The 23,238-nt window shown below is 39.0% G+C and overlaps 1 protein-coding gene across 1 annotated transcript; it reads right to left on the bottom strand.

Moving 5' to 3' along the window:
* Nucleotides 1–12,978: 12,978 nt before the first annotated feature.
* On the bottom strand, nucleotides 12,979–14,034 carry LOC117310406 (melanoma-associated antigen 10). The gene has a single exon (XM_033849962.1). The coding sequence runs from the start codon at nucleotides 14,032–14,034 to the stop codon at nucleotides 12,979–12,981; it is 1,056 nt and encodes a 351-aa protein (XP_033705853.1).
* Between the last annotated feature and the right edge of the window lie 9,204 nt (nucleotides 14,035–23,238).

Genomic DNA, 23,238 nt, shown 5'->3' with positions numbered 1-23,238 from the left:
AATCCTCTCAAACAATGGGTCAAAGAGAATGCCTCAAGGAAATAAAAACTGGACTAAACTGAATTAAAATTAAAATGCAACTAATTAGAAGTAGGGGGATGCAACTAAAGTAGTGTTTCAAGGGAAAATTCTAGCATTTAATATTTAGACTAAAAAAGAAAAAAGGTCTCAATGTAATAGTCTAAGCTTCTACCTTAATTAACTGGAAAAAAAGAAAAAAATAACTCAAATCAGAAAGAAAATGAATTTAAAAATAATAACAGAAATAAATGAAATTGAAATGAGAAAACAAATAGAGAAAATCAAGGACACCAAAAGGTAATTTTTGGAAAAAATTTAAAAATTTGATAAAACTATAGACAAGCAAAGTAAAAAAGCATGACACAATAATATCAGAAATTAAGCAAGGGATATCATTACAGATATGGCAGAAATAAGAAGGAAAACAGGAAACAATAAGAACAAATGTATTCACATAAATTCAAGAACTTAGATAAAATTGAACAATTTCTCAAAAATCAGAAACTACCAAAACACCCCAAATGAAATGAATAATCAGAATAGAACTAAAACTGCCAAAGAAATTGATGCCATAGTAAACATTTTTGAAATAGAAATCTGTAGATTCAGATGGTTTAACTGGAGATTGCTCCCAAATATTCAAAAAAAGAATTAACACCATTTCTAAAAATCTCTTCAAGAAAATAGAAGCAGAAGGAACATTTCCCAACTCATTTTATGAGGTTAGTATTACCTTTAATATGAAAACTGTGTGACAACAGTACTAAAAAAGAAAATTATAGGTCAATACACTTCATGAACATAAGATGCAATAATCTCCAACAAAATATTAGCAAATACAATCCAGTAATGTATAAAAAGAATAATATATCATGACCAAGCTGAGGAATGCAAGGTTGGCTCAATACTTCACAATCAATGAAATACCACTATAAACAGACTAATTTTATGATCATCTCAATTGAAGGAAAAAAGCATCTGACAGAATACAACTTGGTTTGTGAGAAAAAAGATCTCAGAAAACAAGAAATAAATAGGAACTTAACATGATACAGTACATATACAAAATCTACAGCTAATATCAACGTTTATAGGGAAAGACTGAATGTCTTCTAAGGTCAAGAAATAGGCAAGGATGTCCACTCTTCTCACTTATATTGAAGACTTTAGTGGAATTCTTACCATTGGAATGAAAATAGAAAATAAATAACAAGCAAACAGAGTGGAAGGAAATATATAGCACTATCCCTATTCTCAGAGACATAATTGTCTACCAATAAAATCCCAAGGAAACTATAAAAAGTATCTTAGAATTAATAAATGAGTTTATCAAGGTTGCAGGATACAAAGTCAATGCACAAAAACTAATCATTTTCCATATAATGACAAAATATGAAAACAAAAATATTTTTAAATACCATTTCAATAGCTCCCCCAAAAGACTTAAATATAAAGCAAATAAAACATATATAAAACCTATATTTTGAAAACTACAAAATGCTGATAAAAGAAACTGAAGAACACCTAAATAAACAGACATACTTTGTTCATGGACTTGAAGACTCAACGTAATAAAAGCTCAATTTTCACCAAATTGATATATAGATTCAAATCATTGCCAATCAAAATCTCAGCAGTATGGATTGGAAGAATCAACATTGTGAAAATGACTATACTACCCAAAGCAATCTACAGATTCAATGTAATCCCTAACAAACTACCAATGGCATTTTTCAAAGAACTAAAACAAAAAATGTCACAATTTGTATGGAAACACAAAAGACCCCAAATAGCTAAAGAAATCTTGAAAAAGAAAAACGGAGCTGGAGGAATCAGGCTCCCTGAGTTCAGATTATAATACAAAACTACAGTAATCAAGACAGTATGGTACTGGCACAAAAACAGAAATATAGATCAATGGAACACGATAGAAAGCCCAGAGATAAACCCACGCACATATGCTAACCTTATTTTTGATAAAGGAAGCAAGACTATACAACGCAGAAAAGACAGCCTCTTCAATAAGCGGTGCTGGGAGAACTGGACAGCTACATGTAAAAGAATGAAGTGAGAACACTCCCTAAAACCATACACAAAAATAAACTCAAAATGGATTAAAAACCTAAATGTAAGGCCAGACACTATAAAACTCTTAAAGGAAAACATAGGCAGAACACTCTATGACATAAATCACAGCAAGATCGTTTTTGACCCACCTCCTAGAGAAATGGAAATAAAAACAAAAATAAACAAATGGGACCTAATGAAACTTCAAAGCTTTTGCACAGCAAAGGAAACCATAAACAAGACGAAAAGAGAACCCTCAGAATGGGACAATAAATTTGCAAATGAAGCAACTGACAAAGGATTAATCTCCAAGATTTAGAGCAGCTCATGCAGCTCAATATCAAAAAAACAAACAACTCAATTCAAAGATGTGCAGAAGACCTAAATAGATATTTCTCCAAAGAAGACATCCAGGTGGCCAACAGGCACATGAGAAGATGTTCCACATCATTAACTATTAGCGAAATGCAAATCAAAACTACAATGAAGTATCACCTCACACCAGTCAGGATGGCCATCATCAAAAAATCTATAAATAATAAATGCTGGGGCTTCCCTCGTGGTGCAGTGGTTGAGAGCCTGCCTGCTAATGCAGGGGACACAGGTTTGTGCCCCAGTCTGGGAAGATCCCACATGCCACGGACTGGCTGAGCCCATGAGCCATGGCCACTGAGCCTGTGCATCTGGAGCCTGTGCTCTGCAATGGGAGAGGCCACAACAGTGAGAGGCCCGTGTACCACAAAAAAATAAATAAATAAAAATAAATGCTGGAGAGGGTGTGGAGAAAAGGGAACCTTCCTGCACAGTTGGTGGGAATGTAAATTGATACAGCCACTATGGAGAACAGTATGGAGGGTCCTTAAAAAACTAAAAATAGAACTACCATATGACCCAGTGATCCCACTACTGAGCATATACCCTGAGAAAAACATAATTCAAAGAGTTATGTACCAAAATGTTCATTGCAGCTCTATTTACAATAGCCAGGACATGGAAACAACCTAAGTGTCCACTGAGAGATGAATGGATAAAGAAGATGTGGCACATATATACAATGGAATATTACTCAGCCATAAAAAAGAAACAAAACTGAGTTATTTGTAGTGAGGTGGATGGGCCTAGAGTCTGTCATACAGAGTGAAGTAAGTCAGGAAGAGAAAGACAACTACCGTATGCTAACATATATATATGGAATCTAAAAAAAAAAAAAAAAAAAGGTTCTGAAGAACCTAGAGGCAGGACAGGAATAAAGATGCAGATGTAGGGAATGGACTTGAGGACACTGGGAGGGGGAAGGGTAAGCTGGGACGAAGTGAGAGAGTGGCATGGACTAATACATACTACCAAATGTAAAATAGATAGCTAGTGGGAAGCAGCCACATAGAACAGGGAGATCAGCTTGGTGCTTTGTGACCACCTTGAGGGGTGGGATAGTGAGGGTGGGAGGGAGACACAAGAGGGGGGAGGTATGGCGATATATGTATATGTATAGCTGATTTCCTTTGTTATAAAGCAGAAACTAACACACCATTGTAAAACAATTATACTCCAATAAAAATGTTTAAAAAATAATCTCAGCAGTAATTCTTGCTGGTATAGACAAGAGGGTTCAAAAATTTTATGTAAGGGCAAAGGAACTAGAATAGCTAAAGAAATTTTGAAAAAGTAGAATAATGTTGGAAGAATCTCATTCAAATCAGTCTAGCTGATTTTAAAATTTCCTATAAGGCTATAGTAATAAGTGCAATGTGATATTGGCTAAGAAATAGATACATAGATTAAGGGAACTAAATAGAGAGTCCAGAATAGACCAACACAAATATGAACTATGGAGACTTTATAAAGGATTAAAACAATTTAATTGAGAAATTTGGTCTTTTCAATAATTTGTATTGGAACAATTAGACGACCTTATGTTAAAAATGAATATCTAAACCTCATAATTTATGCAAATATGTAACAAATCTAATGGGTAAGTGAAAGATACAAAACTCTAAAAAAAAAAGGAGAAAATCTTCACAACCTGAAGTTAGGCAAAGAGGTCTTAAATGCAACACCCAAAGCATGATTCATAAAATTTTAAAAATGATAAATTGGATTTCTTCAAAATTAAAAACTTTTTTTCTGAGAAACACAGAATAAAAAGTCAAGCTGGAAGTATTTGCAAATTATATATCCAGTAAAAGACTCATATCCAGAAAATATAAACAGCCCTCAAAACTCAAATATTAGAAAATAAAGAACCCAATTTAGAAAATGGGCCAATGCTGTCAGTAGACGCATCAGCAAAGTGGAAATATGGATGGAAAATAAGCACATGAAAAGTTGTTCTATATCATTAGCTATAAGAGAAATGAAAACTAAAACCATGATGAGATATCATAACACATATTTGAGAAAGACTAAAATTTTTAAAAATGATATTACTAAGTGCTACCAAGGATGAAGAACAACTTGAACTCTCATACACAGTGGTAGGAATATAAAATGACACAGCTCTGTAGAAAATGATTTGGTAATTTTTTTATAGAGATACACTTACCATATGACTCAGTGAAGCCACTCCAGGGAGAAATAAAAACTTATGTTCATACAAAAACCTACATATGAATGTTTATAAGAGCTCCATTCATATTTGCCCAAATCTAGAAACAACCCCAGTGTCCTTCCATAGGTGAATGGATAAACAAACTGTGGTGCAGCCATATAATGGACTACCATTGAGCAATAAAAACGAATGAACTATTGATACACACAACTTGAATGAGCCTCAAAGGAATTCTCCTGAGTGAAATTGCCTCAGAAAGTTACATACTCTGTTCTTCCATTTATATGAGATTTATGAAAACACAGAAGTACAGTGATGGAGGACAGTTGAGTGGTTGTCAAAGTTAGATGTGGGAGGAGGGTAAGACTATAAAGGACCAGCATAAGGGAGTTTGTGTTTGTGTTTGTGTGTGTGTGTGTGTGTGTGTGTGTGTGTGTGTGTGTTTGAGGGCAGTTATGGGACTGTTTTGAATCCTGATTGTAGTGTGGTTACATGAATCTATACAGGAGCTTTACCTGTACACTGAAATAAGATAATTTTACTGTTTAATAATTTTAAAATATTAAAATAAGAAATTAAAAACCTGGTGTGGCTACATCAATATCAGAATAAATTGATTTCATTAGAAGAAAATATTATCATGGATAAACTGGAACATTACATAAGAATTCATCAAGAAGACATAACAAACCTAAATGTGTATGCACCTAAAAGCACAGCTTCAAAACACATGAAATAAAAACTGATAGAACTAAAAGGACAAATAGTCAAATCTACAGTTGTATTTGGAGACTGTGACACTCATCTATGAGTAAATGTTAGAAAAAGTGGACAGAAAACATGCAAGGATATTGAAGGACTCAAATAGCACTATCAACCAACTTCATCTAATTGGCATTTGGAGAACACTTCACACAACAACAGAAGAATATATATTATTTTCAAGTACACATGGAATATTCACCAAGATAGACCATAAAACAACCTTTAACAAATGTAAAAGAATTTATATCATGCAAAGTATATTCTCTACTCATAATGGAATTACAGAATACAACAAGGGATATCTGCAAATTCTCCAAACATTTGGAGATTAAACACATTTTGCCTAGCTCATGTTTCACAATAAATTCTTGAGGGAAATTAGAAAGTATTTTGAAGGGAATTTAAATAAAATTACAACATATTAGAGATTGTGGGACTCAGCTGATGCAGTATGTAGAGAGAAATTTATGTCATTAAATGCTTAAATTAGAAAGCAAGACAGAGCTCAACTCAATAATCTAAGTTTCCACTGTAGGAAACTATAAAAAGAAAAGTAAATTAAACCCTAGGCAACAGAAGGGTGGGAACTATATAGGTAAAAGCAGAAATCAGTGAAATTGACATTAGGAAAATAGTAATTAATATCAATGGTCACAAAAACTGTTTCTTTGAACAGATCAGAGAAACTGAAATACTCAATGATATTTAAAAAGTTGTTGAGAAGCAATGGCTTTGGACACTGTTAAAGTATAAGAAACTGTAGATATAGACCAAGGGATATATGTTACATGAGTTTTCAGAAAGCATAAAAATGACAGAACACATATTCTAAATCATAAATAAATGTCTTGTAATGTAGTAGTAATGTGTAATTGTTTAAAAGTTTGGAATAAGCAGCAAATCATGTAGACCTACAGCAAATGCATGTAAAGGGACAAGGTGATAATGTGCAAAAATAAGGAATAGTTACTGTTTTGCAAGGGGAAAATTCTGGTTATATATAAAACAAAGTTGGTTTAAAAAAGTGTTGGTAAAGATACTGGTATTTATTATTTCTATTTTATTCTTTTTTGGAGAATATGAACCTATATTTTTAAAAGGAAAAATAAAAATATTATAAGATTATTCCATTGCAAATAAATTATGTGCACTTTTTTGTAACTGAAAATCTGCAGAAACATCTTTGGAACAAAATCATTTGGTAAAAAACAGGGATTAATGAGTTTCAAAAAGAACAAAGGACAAATGATACAGTGGTAAGAAAATTCCTGAGGCACAAGAATATGAAATCATATCAATATCAGAGAAACCATTCATGGCTTTATTAAGACAGTGTGTGAATGACAGTGTTAAAATGGAGAAATTGTCAAAGCTCAAAGGAAGTATGAAAGATATTGCTAACAACCAAGCTTGTATTATCTATGGCAGAGAAGTTTTAATAAAAATTAAAAATCACAGTTCTTTTTACATGGTGTTCAGTTTCTGAAAGATAAGCATTATTAACTTAGAAGCTATGTGCTGAATAATAGTCCATTAAAGAAAATGTGGGTCGTTGTTATGAAAATATTACTTCATTGTTAGGAAAATCAGTGTTTTTAAAAAGTGCACTTTCACTAAGAATTAATGACATTCATGACTGAAAAACATATTTTAAACAACAATTTATTATGAGGTGTTACAAGAGAACATAAACAAGTTTTGACAAGGGAATATAAACAACACTCAAAATAATGACAGTAGTCATCATAATTCCTCCTGCCAGTATTGCCTACATACAATCCTTCCTATAAATATTGGATCCAATATCATGTTATTGAGAATATGACTTAAATATAATTTCCCCTTTTAAAGTTTGTTATTAGTTTTTCTGAAAAGATGGTTTTAAAGATAAGATAGATTCTTACCTGTGAGGGATTGTATTTGAAACTCTGAGAGAAGTTGGATGACAAAACATAGCCTACTAATTGGATTTCACAGGGTTTTTTTGTTTATTTACAGTTACATAATCAGTAAGCATACCAGGGGCTGAATAGAATCCATCAAGAAGTTAATCAATATTACAAACAAAACATCTAGATAATGAGTGTTTATTTTTGGAAATCTAATTCACATTTTTAAATATATAAAGTATTTTGTTATTATAATGGTAATTCTTATGTGCCTTAGATGGCTTAGAAATATTGAAAGCACAAATAAGAGAATTTAAAAATCACTTATATTTCTACCAGCAAAAGAAAATATTGCTGTTATTTCACTGTATATACTTAGTTTTTTGTACATATGTCTATATTAACATATATATGTGTACCACAGCGTTTCAATTTGGTTTTAAATTGAATAAGTTGAAATACTGGGACACTGTCATATGTAGACAATTTAGCTTATAAATTTGGACTATAGGACTTCTGATTCTAGCCATGATGGAGTAAAAGGGACCAAATTTACACATCTACCTCAAACAACTAAAAAAAAATAGACCACACACATGAAACAATGATTTTCAATTTATTGGACATCAGGCAAAGAACAGTGTTCTCTAAGAGATGAAAAACAAGTGAAATGAGCCCTAAGATTGTTCAAGTTTACTGCCCAGAAAAAGATTGTAGGTCACAGTGTATAATGGAGAGCCTGGCCATCTTCTTGAGTTGAGATGGAGCTGGGAGTCTAGGGGATGCTAGGTGGCAAGAGCTTGCAGGACAAAATTCCAGAGAGGAGAGAGCTCCACAGAGAGAAATCTCCAGAGATCATGCAGATCTGGCAATTATTCCTATTCCCATTAGTCAGAGTGGAAAACCTCATAGTTCATCAGGCTCAGTTAGAATACACAGAGTGGTTTTGCCTTAGAAGAGAGGAACTATTAGTCATAACCTAAGCACCTTTTTTATCTCACTTAACAAAGTTTAAAAGTAAGACACAAAAAGACCAGTAACTTGTTTCCAAGTAACTTAATTGTGTCCCTGAAAAAACTTAAGAATATTTATTTATAGAAACACAAAAATATCTAGGATTTAAGAAAGTAAAATTCACAATGTCTGACATCCAGTCAAAATTGCCAGCCGGGATTTCCCTGGTGGTCCAGTGGTTAAGACTTTGCCCTCTAATGCAGGGGGTGTGGGTTTGATCCCTGGTCAGGAAACTAGATCCTACACGCCTCAGGGCCAAAAAACCAAAACATAAAACAGGAGCAATATTATAACAAATTCAATAAAGACTTTAAAAATGGTCCACATCAAAAAAAAAAATCTTAAAAACAAAAATAGAAAGCAAAATTGCCAACCATTCAAAGAAGCAGGAAAGCAGGAACAGTAATGAGGAGAAAAATAAATTAAAACTGACCCAGAAATCAGGCAGATGATAGAGTTAGTAGACAAGGACTTTAAAACAGTGTTATATATAACTGTGTTCCATATGTTCAAATGATAAGACAAAATGTTAAACATGCTAAATAGGGACATGAAAGACATAAAAAAGAGCCTAAATAAATTTTGAGATATGAAGGCTACAATGTCTGAATTGAAAAGATACACTGGTTTGGACTAATGGCACACGTGACATGTAAGAAGAAAAGATTAGTGAACTTGAGGATATAGCAATAAAACTTTCCAGAAAAAACACACCCTGAGAAAACAATACTGAAAACAATGAATAGAGCATTAGCAAGTTGTGAGACAACTTCAAGTGACCTATGCACATATATTTGGAAACCCCAAAGGGGAGGAAAAAGGGGAGATAGAAAAAATATTTGAATGACAAATCTCCAAACTGGATAAAAATTATAAACCCACAGATTCAAAAAAGAATGCCAAGAACAAGAAATGTGAAAAACAAGACTATACCAAAGCCCACAATATTCAAGTTACTTAAAATCAGTGATGAAGAGAAAATCTTAAAAGTACCAAGAGAAAAGAAGGCACTTTACTACAGAGGAACAAACATAAGGATAAGAGTAGATTTCTTGTCAAAAACAATGATTGGGTTTGTTTTTGTTGTTGTTGTTGAGTTGTATGAGCTGTTTGTGTATTTTGGAAATTAAGCCCTTGTTGGTTGCATCATTTGCAAATATTTTCTCCCAGTCTGTAGGTTATCTTTTTGTTTTGTTTATGGTTTCCTTTGTTGTACAAAAGCTTGTAAGTTTGATTATGTCTCATTTGTTTATTTTTGCTTTTATTTTTATTGCTTTGGGAGACTGAGCTAAGAAAACATTGGTATGATTTATGTAAGAGAATGTTTTGCCTATGTTCTCTTCTAGGAGTTTTATGGTGTCATGTCTTATATTCAAGTCTTTAAGCTATTTTGAGTTTATTTTTGCTTATGGTGTGAGGGTGTATTCTAACTTCATTTATTTACCTGCAGCTGTCCAACTTTCCCAACACCACTTGCTGAAGATACTGTCTTTTCCCCATTGTATATTCTTGCCTCCTTTGTCAACAATTAATTGACGGTAGATGTGTGGGTTTATTTCTGGGCTCTCTATTCTTTTTTCCATTGATCTGTATGTCTGTTTTTGTGCCAATACCATGCTGTTTTGATTACTGTAGCTTTGTAGTATTGTCTGAAGTCTGGGAGGTTTATGTCTCCTGCTTTGTTCTTTTACCTCAGGATTGCTTTGGCAATTCTGGGTCTTTTATGGTTCCATATAAATTTTAGGATTATTTGTTTTAGTTCTTTGAAAAATGTCATGGGTAATTTGATAAGAATCACATTAAATCTATAGATTTCTTTGGGTAGTATGGCCATTTTAACAATATTAATTCTTGAGGGAGGCTTTGGGTTTTGACCTCTTAGGTAAGCTCATAAATCTGTGCCATGTGTTCATGGCCCGTTTCAAATAAGATGCTCCATTAAAATCCTGCTGCAAATATCAGGGTGGTTTCTAACTTCAGGGTTATATCCAAGAACTGGTCGATTACATGTCAAGTTAGATTCTACTTATAAACTCATTTAGAAAGCTTGTTGAAGATACCTGGGCGGGGGACAGAAGTAATGCCAGATGTCTAAACATCACTGTCCAATGTGAACACTTATGCCAAAGGGACAGTGTAAGTGGGCAGTGGGTTGAGACAGCCTGGGTACTTCTGCCAGGAGTGGAAATGCTTTATGTCAGGGGGAGGGCAAGAGATATGGGCTGTTTCATTGGGAGTGGGCACAGATTTCAGAAGAGGCAGCAGTGATGAGCTGGTAAGTCAGTCAGGTTCCAGAGTTGGACTGGAGGGCACATAGGGGAAGATCAGGGGATGGGTGCTGTCATGTGAGAAGGTGCTGGGACTAGACAGACATCTGGCACCTCAGCTCTCAGGGGACACTGGAACTCAGGCAGGAGGACCCTATGTTAATAAAGCCCACAAAAAATACCCAAATCCTGTTTGATTGATTTTGTCACCTTCCTTCTTTAGGACTGCTTTTAGTACCTTGGGCATAGGGTCCTTCTTTTGGTCACCTGAGAGACTTTATAGAGTACTGAGAAGAGAAATGATTTAGAGTCAGAAGGTTAGTATCAGGCTGGGGTTGAGTGGGAAAAGCACAGGCTCCAGACGAATTTAGACTAGGGATCCAGTCCCTGCCCTGTCACTTATTAACCATACAATCATGGGAAAATTACCAAGCCCTATGGCCTCAGGTTTTTCATCTGTGAAGCAAGTGGGCTTGATGAGCCCTGTCTTGTAGGACTGCTGGAATGTATGTAATGTTTGTAAAGCACCTCACACAGTGCCTGGTTCAATCTTTAATGATTAGCTGTTATGGTAGTTGCCCCATATCTGCCATTTTGCTTTCTGCAGTTTCAGTTACCTGAGATCAACCAGGGTCTGAAAATATTAAATACAAAATTCGAGAAATAAACAATTCATAAGTTTTAAATCATGCCATCCCACTCCGTCCTGTCCAGGACATGAATCATCCCTTTGTTCAGAATATCCACGCTATATATGCTACTCACCCATTAGTATAGGAAAAAAACGTAGTATATGTAAAGTTCAGTACTCTCCACAGTGTCAGGCACCCACAGGGTGTCTTGGAACATAATCCCTGGCAGATAAGAGGGGACTACTGTATTTCTATTATTAATTTGACCCCAGGTACTCCTACCCTCTACTCTAGAAGTTGTTGCTGTTGTTATCCAGTACATCTTAGAGAATACTCAATGCAATAGGACATGTAATACCAAAATCAGCCAACCATGCTGCTTTGTAAATAAAACTCAGTAAATTTTTCCTTCTTAGAGGATATATTTTTAAATTTAGGTGTAGGGAAGTCTTCCCCAGCTGGATGCAACTCAAAGCTCCTAGAATTTGAGCCAAAGACCAACTCTGTCCCTACCTCCCAGCTGCTCTTCCATCCAAATCGCTATTTTCATTAATTCCCCCCCCCCCCCCCCGCAAATCTATACATGGCTCAGAACTGGCCAAATTACATTAAAGGTAATCTAATTAAAATGCCTTCTAACAGAGTCATCACTGGCTCTCCCAGGCCAGGGACAAGGGTGCCTGCACAGTGACTTCTGGGCATCATACAAAAGATATTCACCCTTATTTCTCAGGAAACCCTTGCAGATGATATTTATAAAACAGCTATGTCTTATGTTCAACTGCACTGGGACAAGAATACAGGACAAATTCCTTACTTGCCCCAGGAAGTGATTTCTCTCTGGTTTATCCACTATCCAAAAGGAACTTCCAAGAGCAGTTTTTCTATCTAGGTTTTTCTCTCACTCCTAAGATGCACCATCTGGGAGTCTGGCCACTGCCACCACCCAGCTTCATTATCATCACCTCCCACAGAAGGAACCCCTGCTTCCCAAAGCCCCAAACTGCCCTGGTTTGGGGCAGTTACACTTGAGTGCTCACTCCTGGAGCCTCACCGCCTTGTCCCATTTTCCGTTGTTCTGTGGGACTTAGGGGACATCTCTACATCTTCCTCATGTGATTGCTGCTCCTAGACCATCACTCTAGGTGTGGGTGTGTCCTGCTTTTCCTAGTGTCCCCACTACTAACACAGGGCCTTCCAGAGAGCAGAGGCTCCATGAAGGTCTGTGGAATAAATGAGCCAGTGAGCAGAGATTTCATTTATTACTATTTAATTTCTTCTACATTTTTGAATAAGCTAAGAAAATCCAAGTACATATCTTAATTTTACAGAATAGACTAAAAATGATGAGAATTGTAAAATAAACCACTTAATTTTTTTCTCTATTTTACTAAGCTTTTTCACATTTCCAAGGAAATTCCTATTCTAATGCCATCTTATCTTGTTACAGACTACAAATAAAATGGAAGGTTTCCCAATTCATTTTACAAAATAGCAAAACTCTTTCTCCTAAACCGGACAAGAAACAATAAATGTGTGACCAATGTCATTCATAAACTTAGATTCTGAGGCTAGCAGACTTTCTAGTTAAGCAACAACATTTTAAAATACCAAAAATAAAAGAAGATAAAGTTCTATAAAGTTCTAAGTCACCCAATGGAACAGAAACAGAAAGATGTTATTCACTATGATTCCCTCATCCCAAGTCTGGCCCTGTACTACTTAGATCGTTGACTGCCCTCTTAAAACACAAAGTGAAGAATCTGCCTTAGACTTCACTCAGGGTTGAACAAGCTGCTGGACATGGCACTAGAACTTGCACTAGCCATGGAAGTAGTATTATCTGTGGTGGCAATTCTAGACTGGTCTGTCTCTTCCTGATCTCTCAAAGCCTCTTCATACCACAGAGGGAAGGATCTAGGGTCACTTCCATTGATCTTGGCCAAAAACTCCAGGAAACTCATCTTGCTGGTCTCCGCGTGGGCCCGGGGACCCCAAAGAAATTCATAGCATGCAGGATCGCTGTTAGGCACCTGCCGGTACTCCAGGTAGCCCTCCTGCACCCACACTTTGGTGAGCAGCTCCCTGGGCTCCCCATAGACAAAGTGCTCCCTCCCGACATACACCCCCATCGCACTCAGCACTTCCCACACCTCCTCCTCAGGGACACTGTCGCCCTTCATAAAGATTATACTCAGGATAAATATCAGAAGGCCATTCTTGGGCATGCTCTGCCCATCGCTCAGCATCCCATCATAGGTGAGGCCCAGAGTGGTGACCAGGACATAGGAATGGTCGCTGGGGTCCACTTCCTTCACATCAATACCAAAGACCAGCTGCATGCACTCCGAGGCTTCACTGAAGATCACAGGGAAGTGGTCCTTGTAGTCTTCGGTGATGATATTCAGCATTTCTGTCTCTGTGACCATCTCCTTGGTGCGATACTTGAGGAGCAGAAACGCTATCAGATCACCCACCTTGTCATTAATCGCATTTCTTGGAAAGGACTCAGCATCTGGCAGGGCCTGCGAGGTGCTCGGACCCTCCTCTTTTTGGCTGCTGGAGCCATTGTCGGATTGGCTCAATGGAGTAGAGACAACAGCAGTGGGGGACGGGGAGGGGGAGGCACTCGAAAGGCTCTGTGAAGGACTCAGGGTGTCAGAAAGAGTAAAAAGCCCCTCTGGGGAGCTCAAGCTCAGAGAACAGCTAAAGGACAAGGAGGAGCAGGTGGAGGAAGATGAGGAATCATCCTCTTCCTCAGCCGTGGGAACACTTTGAGCCTGATGGTCTTCCTCAAGCATGTAGCGCCGTCGCTTTGGAGCACGAGGCATGACGACTGGTGTCAGGAAGCCGACTGGAGGGTGGGCAGGGGTGACAGGCGGGGACCTCGTACCTGGGGGAGAGAGGGAGTGTGAGCGACCTAGGCGGAGAAAAGTACCCTGGGCAGCTCTGACAAAGGCCACTTATAGGTCTCGTCTTCACGGGTGCCCTCGGGCCTCACAGGGGCGCTCCTCCTGGGCGGCCTGTCCCCTGCCAACCTGAAGAAGGAAGTGAGGGGGTTCCTCAGGGTGCAGCCAGCACGGCCCCAAGTTCTGGGGCTGACAGGGCAGTGGGGTGACTTGAGTGTTGTGGGGTCCCCTCTGTTCTGGGAGGGGGAGCCCCTGGGTACACACTCAGGGCACGCACCTCCCCTTGGCTCCTGGCGCTGCCTGGGCCTCCTCTGCTCTGTGCCCTGAGGACACGGTCCTCAGACCTGGGCCTTCGCCTCCCGGTTCCTGGAGCCCCTGTAAGAGGAATGGAGGGCACACCTCTTGTGTACACTGTGGCACAGCTCTGGGCCTCGGTGCTGGTAGGAGGATTGGGCCGGACTCTGTGAGGTCCCCCCAGTTCTGAGTTCTGGGGTGGGTGGTCCCCTCGGGGTCGCTCGTCGTGCTCACTGTTCCCCTTAAGGGCCTGGACCCTCCCCTTTGCAGGCCGGAGGAGAAACTCAGAACAGGACCCCGAATCTGAACAGAAAGCAGTGAGGGGGCCCCACAGGTGGCCGCACCTGCCCAGGGCCTCCCGAGGGTCCTAGGATGGGGAGATGCTGGGTCCTCACCTCCTCCTCACATCCTGCCTGGCCTCCCAGCGCTGACCACAGGGGCAGGTTTCTGTCGAGGCCCCTGTTCCAGGGCTGGGGGTCTGCTCAGTCCTCCCTCAGGGTCCTGGGAGTCCACCGTCTGCGGACCTGAAGGCTCACCCCTCACACCAAACACCTGACCTCCTGAGGACCCCAACCGAGAGGTCAGGAAACATCTCATCTGCTGACCGTGCTCTGGCACCTCCAAGGCCCCCGTGGAAGGGCAAAGGATCCCTCCCTGTGTTGGGGTCTAACGTCCTCAGTCCTTCCTTCCTCGCGTGCAGGCTGGACTCTGGGCAGGACCTGGGATTGTCCCGTCTGCCAGTGTGAGTCCCTGCTCCTTATACCAGGTCTCCAGTCTCTCAAAGACCCTGACGTCAGGATGTCAGGACAGGCCTACCGTGCTCATCCCGCCCCGGGGCCTCCCACGGCCACCTGCAAGGGCGGTGATCTGGTGGGTCCCTTTTGTCCTCCCTCAGGGTCCCCTCAGTCCTGCCTAAGGGCCCTAACCTTAGTCCACCAGGGACCTGACATTTTACCCTCTGCCCTCATGAGACCCCGCCCCTTATCCCAGGTCCCCAGCTTCTCTGACACCCGGATGTCAGGAAGTGCTGCACGTGACGGCCTCCCAGGGCCAACTGAGTTCTGGGTTGCAGGCTGCCCTCAGTGCTCCCTCAGGGCCCTCACCTTGACTCCACACAGGACCTGCGATTCTCCGCAGTGCCCAGCAGACACCCCGCCCCTTATACCCCTCTGCAGCCTCTCTGATACCCCGCCCCGTGCTCCCCCTCCTCAGCGTCTCTGAGACCCGGATGTCAGGAAGTGCTGCACGTGCTCATTCCGCCCTATGGCCTCCCAGGGCCAACTCTGTTCTGGGGTCCAGGCTCCCCTCAGTCCTCCCTCAGGGCCCTCACCTTGACTCCACGGAGGACCTGGGATTCTCTCCTGTGCCCACCAGACACCCCGACCCTTATACCCCTCCCCAGCCTCTCTGAGACCCTGCACCTTATACCCGCTCCCCAGCCTCTCTAAGACCCAGATGTCAGGATTTGCTGCACGTGCTCATCCCAACCTGTGGCCTTCCAGGGACAACTCTGTTCTGGGGTTCAGGGTCCCCACTGTCCTCCCTCAGGGTCCTCACCTTGACACCCGGCAGGACATGGGATCCCCCCTTTGCCCGCCTGAGGCCCTGCCCCTTACCCCAGGTCCCCAGTCTCTCTGAGACTTGGATGTCAGGAAGTCAGGATAGGCCTAGGGTGCTCATCCAACCCCAGGGCCTCCCAGGGCCACCTGCAGGGACAGGGATGTGTGAAATCCCCTCTGACTGGAGTCCAGGGTGCCCCCAGTCTTCCCTTAGGGTCCTCACCTTGACTCTTAGCAGGTTCTGGGCCCTACTCTTTGCCCACCAGAGGCTGCACCCCTTATACCAGGTCCCCAGTCGCTCTGAGACCCAAAGGTTAAAAAATGCTACATGTGGTCATCCCGCCCCAGGGCCTCCCAGGTCCCCCTCTAATTGGACTCCAGGGTCCCCTCAGTCCTCCCTCAGGGTCCTCATTTCGACTCCCGGCAGGACCCGGGATCCTCACGTCTGCCCACCTGAGGCCCCACCCTTTCCACCACGTCCCCAGTCTCTTGGAGACCCGGATGCGGAAATCAGGACCTGCTGTGTGGTGGCCATCCAGCTGCGGGGCCCCAGGGCTGACTGAGGGGGAGAAGTCTGTGGGGACTCCTCATATTGGGGTCCAGGGTCCCCTCAGTCCTCCCTCAGGGCCCTCACCTTGACCACTGGTAGGACCTGGGATTCTCCCCTCTGCCCACCTGAAGCCCCACCCCTTGTACCAGGTCCCCAGTCTCTCTGAGACCCGGATGTCAGGAAATGCTACTTGTGGTCATCCCGCCCCAGGGCCTCCAAGGGCCCCCTCTGATTGGAGTCCAGTGTCCCCTCAGTCCTCCCTCAGTGTCCTCACTTTGAATACTGACAGTCCATGGGCCCTCTCTTCATATCAATTTAAGTTTTGGGGCCCTACTACCTCAATCATCTCATCTCTCCTGTTGTCTCATACTATCCCAGGGCTACTGGTATCTGTGGTCAGAGGGCCTGCCTCTGGTTTGTGCAATGAAAAAGGCAGAAGTTTAAAATCTTTTCTCCTTACCCATCCTGCCATCGGCATCTCTGCAACCTACAGCCCCTCCCCAACTTCCACGCTTCTCCCCACCCCTCCTCCCCAAACACAGGAAAGAGCTCATCACAGCCATCAGTCTTCCCCAGGGGTTTCTCAAGTTTTGTGGTTTAGATTTTGCTGTTGATTTCCGCCCCCCTCCTTTCTATAGTTATTGAGAGTTGATTTGGGGAGTGGAAGTCCGCAATCTGAACCTGATGGTCATCTTGGCATCTACAGGTAAGACACTAAATCAGTAATTAATTTAAGGATAATTCACATCTTTGTAATCTTCTGTTCCCCATTAATGAATATGTTTCACTGCTCGATTTATTTGGGACATCTGGCTGAATCAATAAGAAAGCTTTTATATTTGACTCCATTAATATCTTGTACATGTTTGTTAGGATTCTTTTTAGGTAATTTTCTTGACTTTGTTGCCATTGTGAATGAGGTATTCTCTATTTCATGTTCTAACTAGTTATTGCTTTTAGATGGCAAGCTTCTTGATTTTGCTATAATGATCTTCCATATACATTTCTCTGAAGTCTCTCAATCATTCAAATACTCCACATATTTTATAGATAATATTGTCACCAAATATTATCTTTCTTTTCAATATTCATATCTCTTTTTATTTTGACATTCATTGCTTTATGTGTCCCAGTGCAGTTTTGAACAGTAGAGGAGAGAACATTCATTTCTGTGTTGTCTGTCCCTGGCTTTAATGGAATTTCTTCTAGTATTTCACATTTAAGTGTGTTTGCAATAGACTTTAGGAAATTGAAGTTCTATTCTAATGTTAGCTTACTTTTTTTTTAAAACCACAAACTTTTGTTGAATTTCTTTCAAAGGCTTTTATGTACCCATTGATGTGATCAAGTGTTTTTCCTCCTCTAATTTGTACAGGGAATTATAATTGAAAATATTTTCTAATGTTAAATCATATTTTTATTCCTCAGACACAGCCCATTTGTTCATTTAATTCACTGCTATGTTGAATATGATATTAAATTATTTAGAATATTTGCTGCTGTGTGAGTGAGCATGGCTTAAGTGTTCTTTTCATGGGGTGTTCTCATCTGGTTTTCGAATCAAGGAGCAATAGCCTGGCAAAATGAGTTGAATAATTGACCCTTTTTATATGCTTTGGAAGAGTTTACATAAGATGGTAATTTGTTTCTCCCTATTTGGTAAAACTGGCTTCCAAAACTGCCTTGTGCTGGAACATTTGATGGTAGCTTGAGTTTTGAATACTGTTTCAGTTTATATTGTTTGATTAATAATAATTAATTGACCACTTTTAAGTGGTCAATTTCACTTAGGATTTCAAATTTAATGGCATGATATTTATAATAAAAACTTTTTATTAGAGAAATTATCAAACATATACCACAATAAAGAGAACCCAGTTCTCTTTATTCTATAATATAATGAACCCAGTATACCTGACACTCAGCATCAACAAGCTTCAATACAATCTGGTTCCAGTTGTACCCTCACCTTCCCCCATTTCTTGCTACTGGAATAATTTGAAGCGTATTCAAAACATCATACCATTTTATTTCTAAGTTTTTCATATGACTTCATAAATGATATACTCTTTATGATATATAAATCCAATATAATACTTTTCTAAAAACTTAAATAAGTAATCTTCAAATGCCCAGGTATTTTTCATATTTACCTAGCAGATATATACTTTAAAAAAATTAGTTTCTTTGAATCAGTGTCCGAATAGGATCTAATCACTACAGTTGTTTTTTATGTCTCTTAAGTCTTTTTTTAATCTGTAATTCCTTCCCTTTTACCCCCTTTTCCTTGCAATTAATTGTTTTGAAAAAAAAGAGAAAGGATTTGTGTTTTGTTTAGTTTCTCACAGTATGAATTTTGCAAAATGCAACATTTGTGGTGTCCCTTAACATATTCTTCAGACCTTACTTTCTGACACTACAACATACCCCAGGCTCATTTTGTATATCTACTGCCTTAGTTCTAGAATCAGCCATTTCTCCAAAGAGCCCTAGTTGTTTTTATTAGGTGATGATTTTAAGAAACTTAGATCCACCTGGACAAAACTATAATTCAAAATGATACATGCACCCCTGTGTTCATAGCAGCACTATTCACAATAGCCAAGACATGGAAACAACCTAAATGTCCATTGACAGATGAATGGATAAAGAAGATGTGGCACATATATACAATGGAATATTACTCGGCCATAAAAAAGAATGAAATAATGCTATTTGCAGCAACATGGATGCAACTAGTGATTATCATACTAAGTGAAGTAAGTCAGAAAGAGAAAGATAAATACCATATGATATCACTTATATGTGGAATCCAAAATATGGCATAAATGAACCTATCTACAAAACAGAAACAGACACACAGACATAGAGAACAGACTTGTGGTTACCAAGGGGGAGGGGGTGGGGAGGGAAAGACTAGGAGTGTGGGATTGGCAGATGTAAACTATTGTATATAGGATGGACAAACAACAAGGTCCTACTGTATAGCACAGGGAACTGTATTCAATATCCTGTGGTAAACCATAATGGAAAAGAGTATGAAAAAAAATATATGTGTGTATAACTGAGCCACTGTTTTGCACAGCAGAGATTGGCACAACATTGTAAATCAACTGTACTTCAGTTTAGAAAAATAAAATTAAGAAAAAGAAACTGGGCTTCCCTGGTGGTGCAGTGGTTGAGAGTCCGCCTGCCGATGCAGGGGACGCGGGTTCATGCCCCAGTCCAGGAAGATCCCACATGCCGCGGAGCGGCTGGGTCCGTGAGCCATGGCCGCTGGCCCTGCGCATCCGGAGCCTGTGCTCCACAACGGGAGAGGCCACAACAGTTGAGAGGCCCGCATACCAAAAAAAAAAAAAAAAAAAAAAAGAAAAAGAAACTTAGGGGCTTCCCTGGTGGTGCAGTGGTTAAGAATCCACCTGCCAATGCAGAGGACACGGGTTCAAGCCCTGGTCCAGGAAGATCTCACATGCGACAGAGCAACTAAGCCCATGCACCGCAACTACTGAGCCTGCACTCTCGAGCCCACATGCCACAATTACTGAAGCCCACGTGCCTAGATCCCGTGTTCCACAACAAGAGAAGCCACCACAATGAGAAGCCCACAGACTGAAATGAAGAGTAGCCCTTGCTCGCTGCAGTTAGAGGAAGACTGAACACAGCAATGAAGACCCAATGCAGCCAAAAATAGATAAATTAAATAAATTAAAAAAAAAAGAAACTTAGATCTCAGTGCTAGGTATGCTTGTTGCTACTGGGAAGTTGTTACTTATATGCCCTCTCAAGTAGCAAAACAATGAAATATGTAAGTGTATATTAAGCTGTGTGTGTACACATACCCATGAATATTTATATTTGTAGCCATCTGTAGCTATATAAAGGTGAATGTGAGTTTATGCTGATGTTTCCAACTCTAATCCATTATCACATTATCCTCCCCTTGCTTACTTGTAACATCCCACTCTAATAATGAGAAACCTGACTCCCACTATCCGCCAATCTATTTAATTAATTGTTCAATTCCAGTATACATGGATAGTGGTTTCAGAATTGTGAAACTGTACTACTGTGGGAAACAACTGTACCAACTAGGGTACAAAACTTATGTGCAGTTTCTTTTGACTTTAATCTTATAATATTCATCTCTAAAGTTACTTAGGGCAGCAACTTTCCCTTCATAGTTTTCAGTGAGGTTGTTTCATACATTTTTAATGCAGTTAGAATATTTTGCCACATTCCGCAATCCAACCTGGGATTCCTTGACCGCCTAAATTAATTATTTTTATTTTCATGCATTATGACTGTCAAGTTCTTTTTTGACTAATACATACTGTCATGTATTCACCATTACAGTATCATTAACAATAGCTTCACTGCCCTAATAAATCCCCTTTGTTAAACTATTTAAACCATTTTTTATATGTTTACCATTTCTATGATCTGTTTCCCTTTCCAGAATGTGATATAAATGGAATCACACACTCTCTACTCTTTTGGAACTGGCTTATTTCACTTAATAATATGCATGTAAGATTTATTCATGTCTTTGCACATCTTGTAATCCTTTTTTTATTGATGAATAGCGTTCCATTGTAAGGTTGTAACACAGTTTGTTTATCCATTCATTTGTTGAAGGACATCTTGGTTGCTTACAGTTTTGCACGATGTGCAGGTTTTTGTGTGGACATAAGTTTTTAAATCAGTTGGGTAAATATCCAGGAGTATGCTTGCTGGATCTTATGGTAAGACTATGTTCAGTTTTTAAAGAAAATGCCAAATTGTCTTCCAAAGTGGATGTACCATTTTGCATTCCTACCAGAAGTGAATGAGAGTTCCCTTTTACTCTGCATTCTCATCAGCTATTGGGCTTGTAAGTTTTTTTCAATTTTAGACATTCCAGTAGGTAGAGGTATCTCATTGTTTAATTTGCAATTCCCTAATAACAAATTATATTCAGCATCTTTTCCTATGCTTGTTTTCCACCTGTATATTTTCTTTGGTGAGATATCTGCTTAGATATTTTGCCTAGTTTTTAAATGAGTTGTTTGTTTTCTATTGTTGAATTTTAAGAGTTCTCTGTATTTTGTATGCAAGCCTTTTATCAGATAGATATTTTGCAACTATTTTCTCCCAGTGTATGTCTCGTCTTTCCATTCTCTTAATAGTCTTTCACAGAGTTCACATTTTAAATTTTTTTTTAAATCTAACTTATCAATTTTTCCTTTCATTGATCATGCTTTTGGTGGTGTATTTTAAAAACTCATCACTGAATCTAAGGTCATGTAAGTTTTCTCCTATGTTTTCTTATGGAGATTTTATAGTTTCTTCAGTTTACATGTAGGTCTACAGGTTATTTGGTGTTAATTTTTGTGAAACGTATAAAATTTTGTCTAGATTTATACCTAGATTTTGTTAGATTTATACCTAGTTATTTTATTTTGGGGAGAGTATTGTAAATGTTATTTTTTGTGTGTAAATGTTATTTTAAATTTAAAAGTCCTTTTATTCATTGCCAGTATATAGAAAAGCAATTAACTTTTTAAATATTAATCCTGTTTCCTGTGGCGTTGCTACAGTCACTTTTTAGTTCCAAGAGTTTTTTGTTTTTGTTATCAATTCTATGGGATTTTCTACATAGACAAACATTTCTTCAGTGAACAAAGGAAACATAATTTTTCCTTCCCCAATTATACATCTTATCCTTCTTTTCTTTACTTTCCTTTCCTTGTTGTGCTAGCTAGAACTTTCAGTACAACATCGAATAGGAGATCTCAGAGGAGACATCCTTGCCTTTTTCCTGATCATAGGTGGCAAGCATTGAGGAAATTTCCATCTATTCCTAGTTTACTGAGACTACTTTTATCATGAATATGTGGTGCATTTTATCAAATGCTTTTTCTGCATCAGTTGATATGATAATATGATATTTTTTCTTTAGCTTGTTGATGTCATAAATTTCATTAATTGATCTTTTAATGTTAAAGTAGTTTTGGATACCTGGAATAAATCTCACTTTGTCATGGTGTATAATTATTTTTATCCATATTGGACTTGATTTGCTTATATTTTATTGAAGGTAATTGGATCTATGTTCATGAGAGATATTGGTCTGTAGTTTTCCTTTCTTGTAATATCTTTAACTGGTTTTGGTGTTAGGGTAATGGTCTCACAGAATGAGTTAAGAGTGTACCCTCTGCTTTATTTTTTGGAAGATTCTGTGGAGGATTGCTGTTAATTCTTCTTTAAAAGTTTGGTAGAATTCACCAGTGAAACCATTTTGGCCTAGTGATTTCTCTTTTGAAGGATATTAATTACTGATTTAGTTTATTTAGTAGATATAGGTTTATTCAGGTTACCTTTTTTATCTTTGTGTGAGTTCTTATGGTTTATGTCATTGAAGATAAGTTTATCTAATGTATTAAATTTGTGGACATAGAATTGTCATAGTATTCCTTCATTTCCTTATATTGGTCTTCTATGTCATCTAATTTTTTTATTAGCCTTGCTAGAAGATTATCAATTTTGTTGATCTTTTCAGATAACTAGTTTTGGTTTCACTGATTTTCTATATTGTTTTCCTGTTTTTAATTTCATTGATTTCTGCAGAAATTCTTATTTCTTTTCTTCTGCTTGCCTTTGGCTTAATTTGCTCTTCTTTCTCTAGACTCCTAAGGTGTAATCTTAGGTTTTGATTTTAGATCTTTTTTTCTCTAATACATTAAG

Source organism: Tursiops truncatus, chromosome X, assembly GCF_011762595.2.
Source record: "Tursiops truncatus isolate mTurTru1 chromosome X, mTurTru1.mat.Y, whole genome shotgun sequence".
NCBI lineage: Eukaryota > Metazoa > Chordata > Mammalia > Artiodactyla > Delphinidae > Tursiops > Tursiops truncatus.
Note: the sequence above shows the minus strand (reverse complement) of the source record. Positions and strands in the feature narration are given on the sequence as shown.

Bases quoted from the DNA above. Each gene is read 5' to 3' on its own strand.
- LOC117310406 (XM_033849962.1), bottom strand. From the start codon at position 14,034: ATGCCTCGTGCTCCAAAGCGACGGCGCTACATGCTTGAGGAAGACCAT.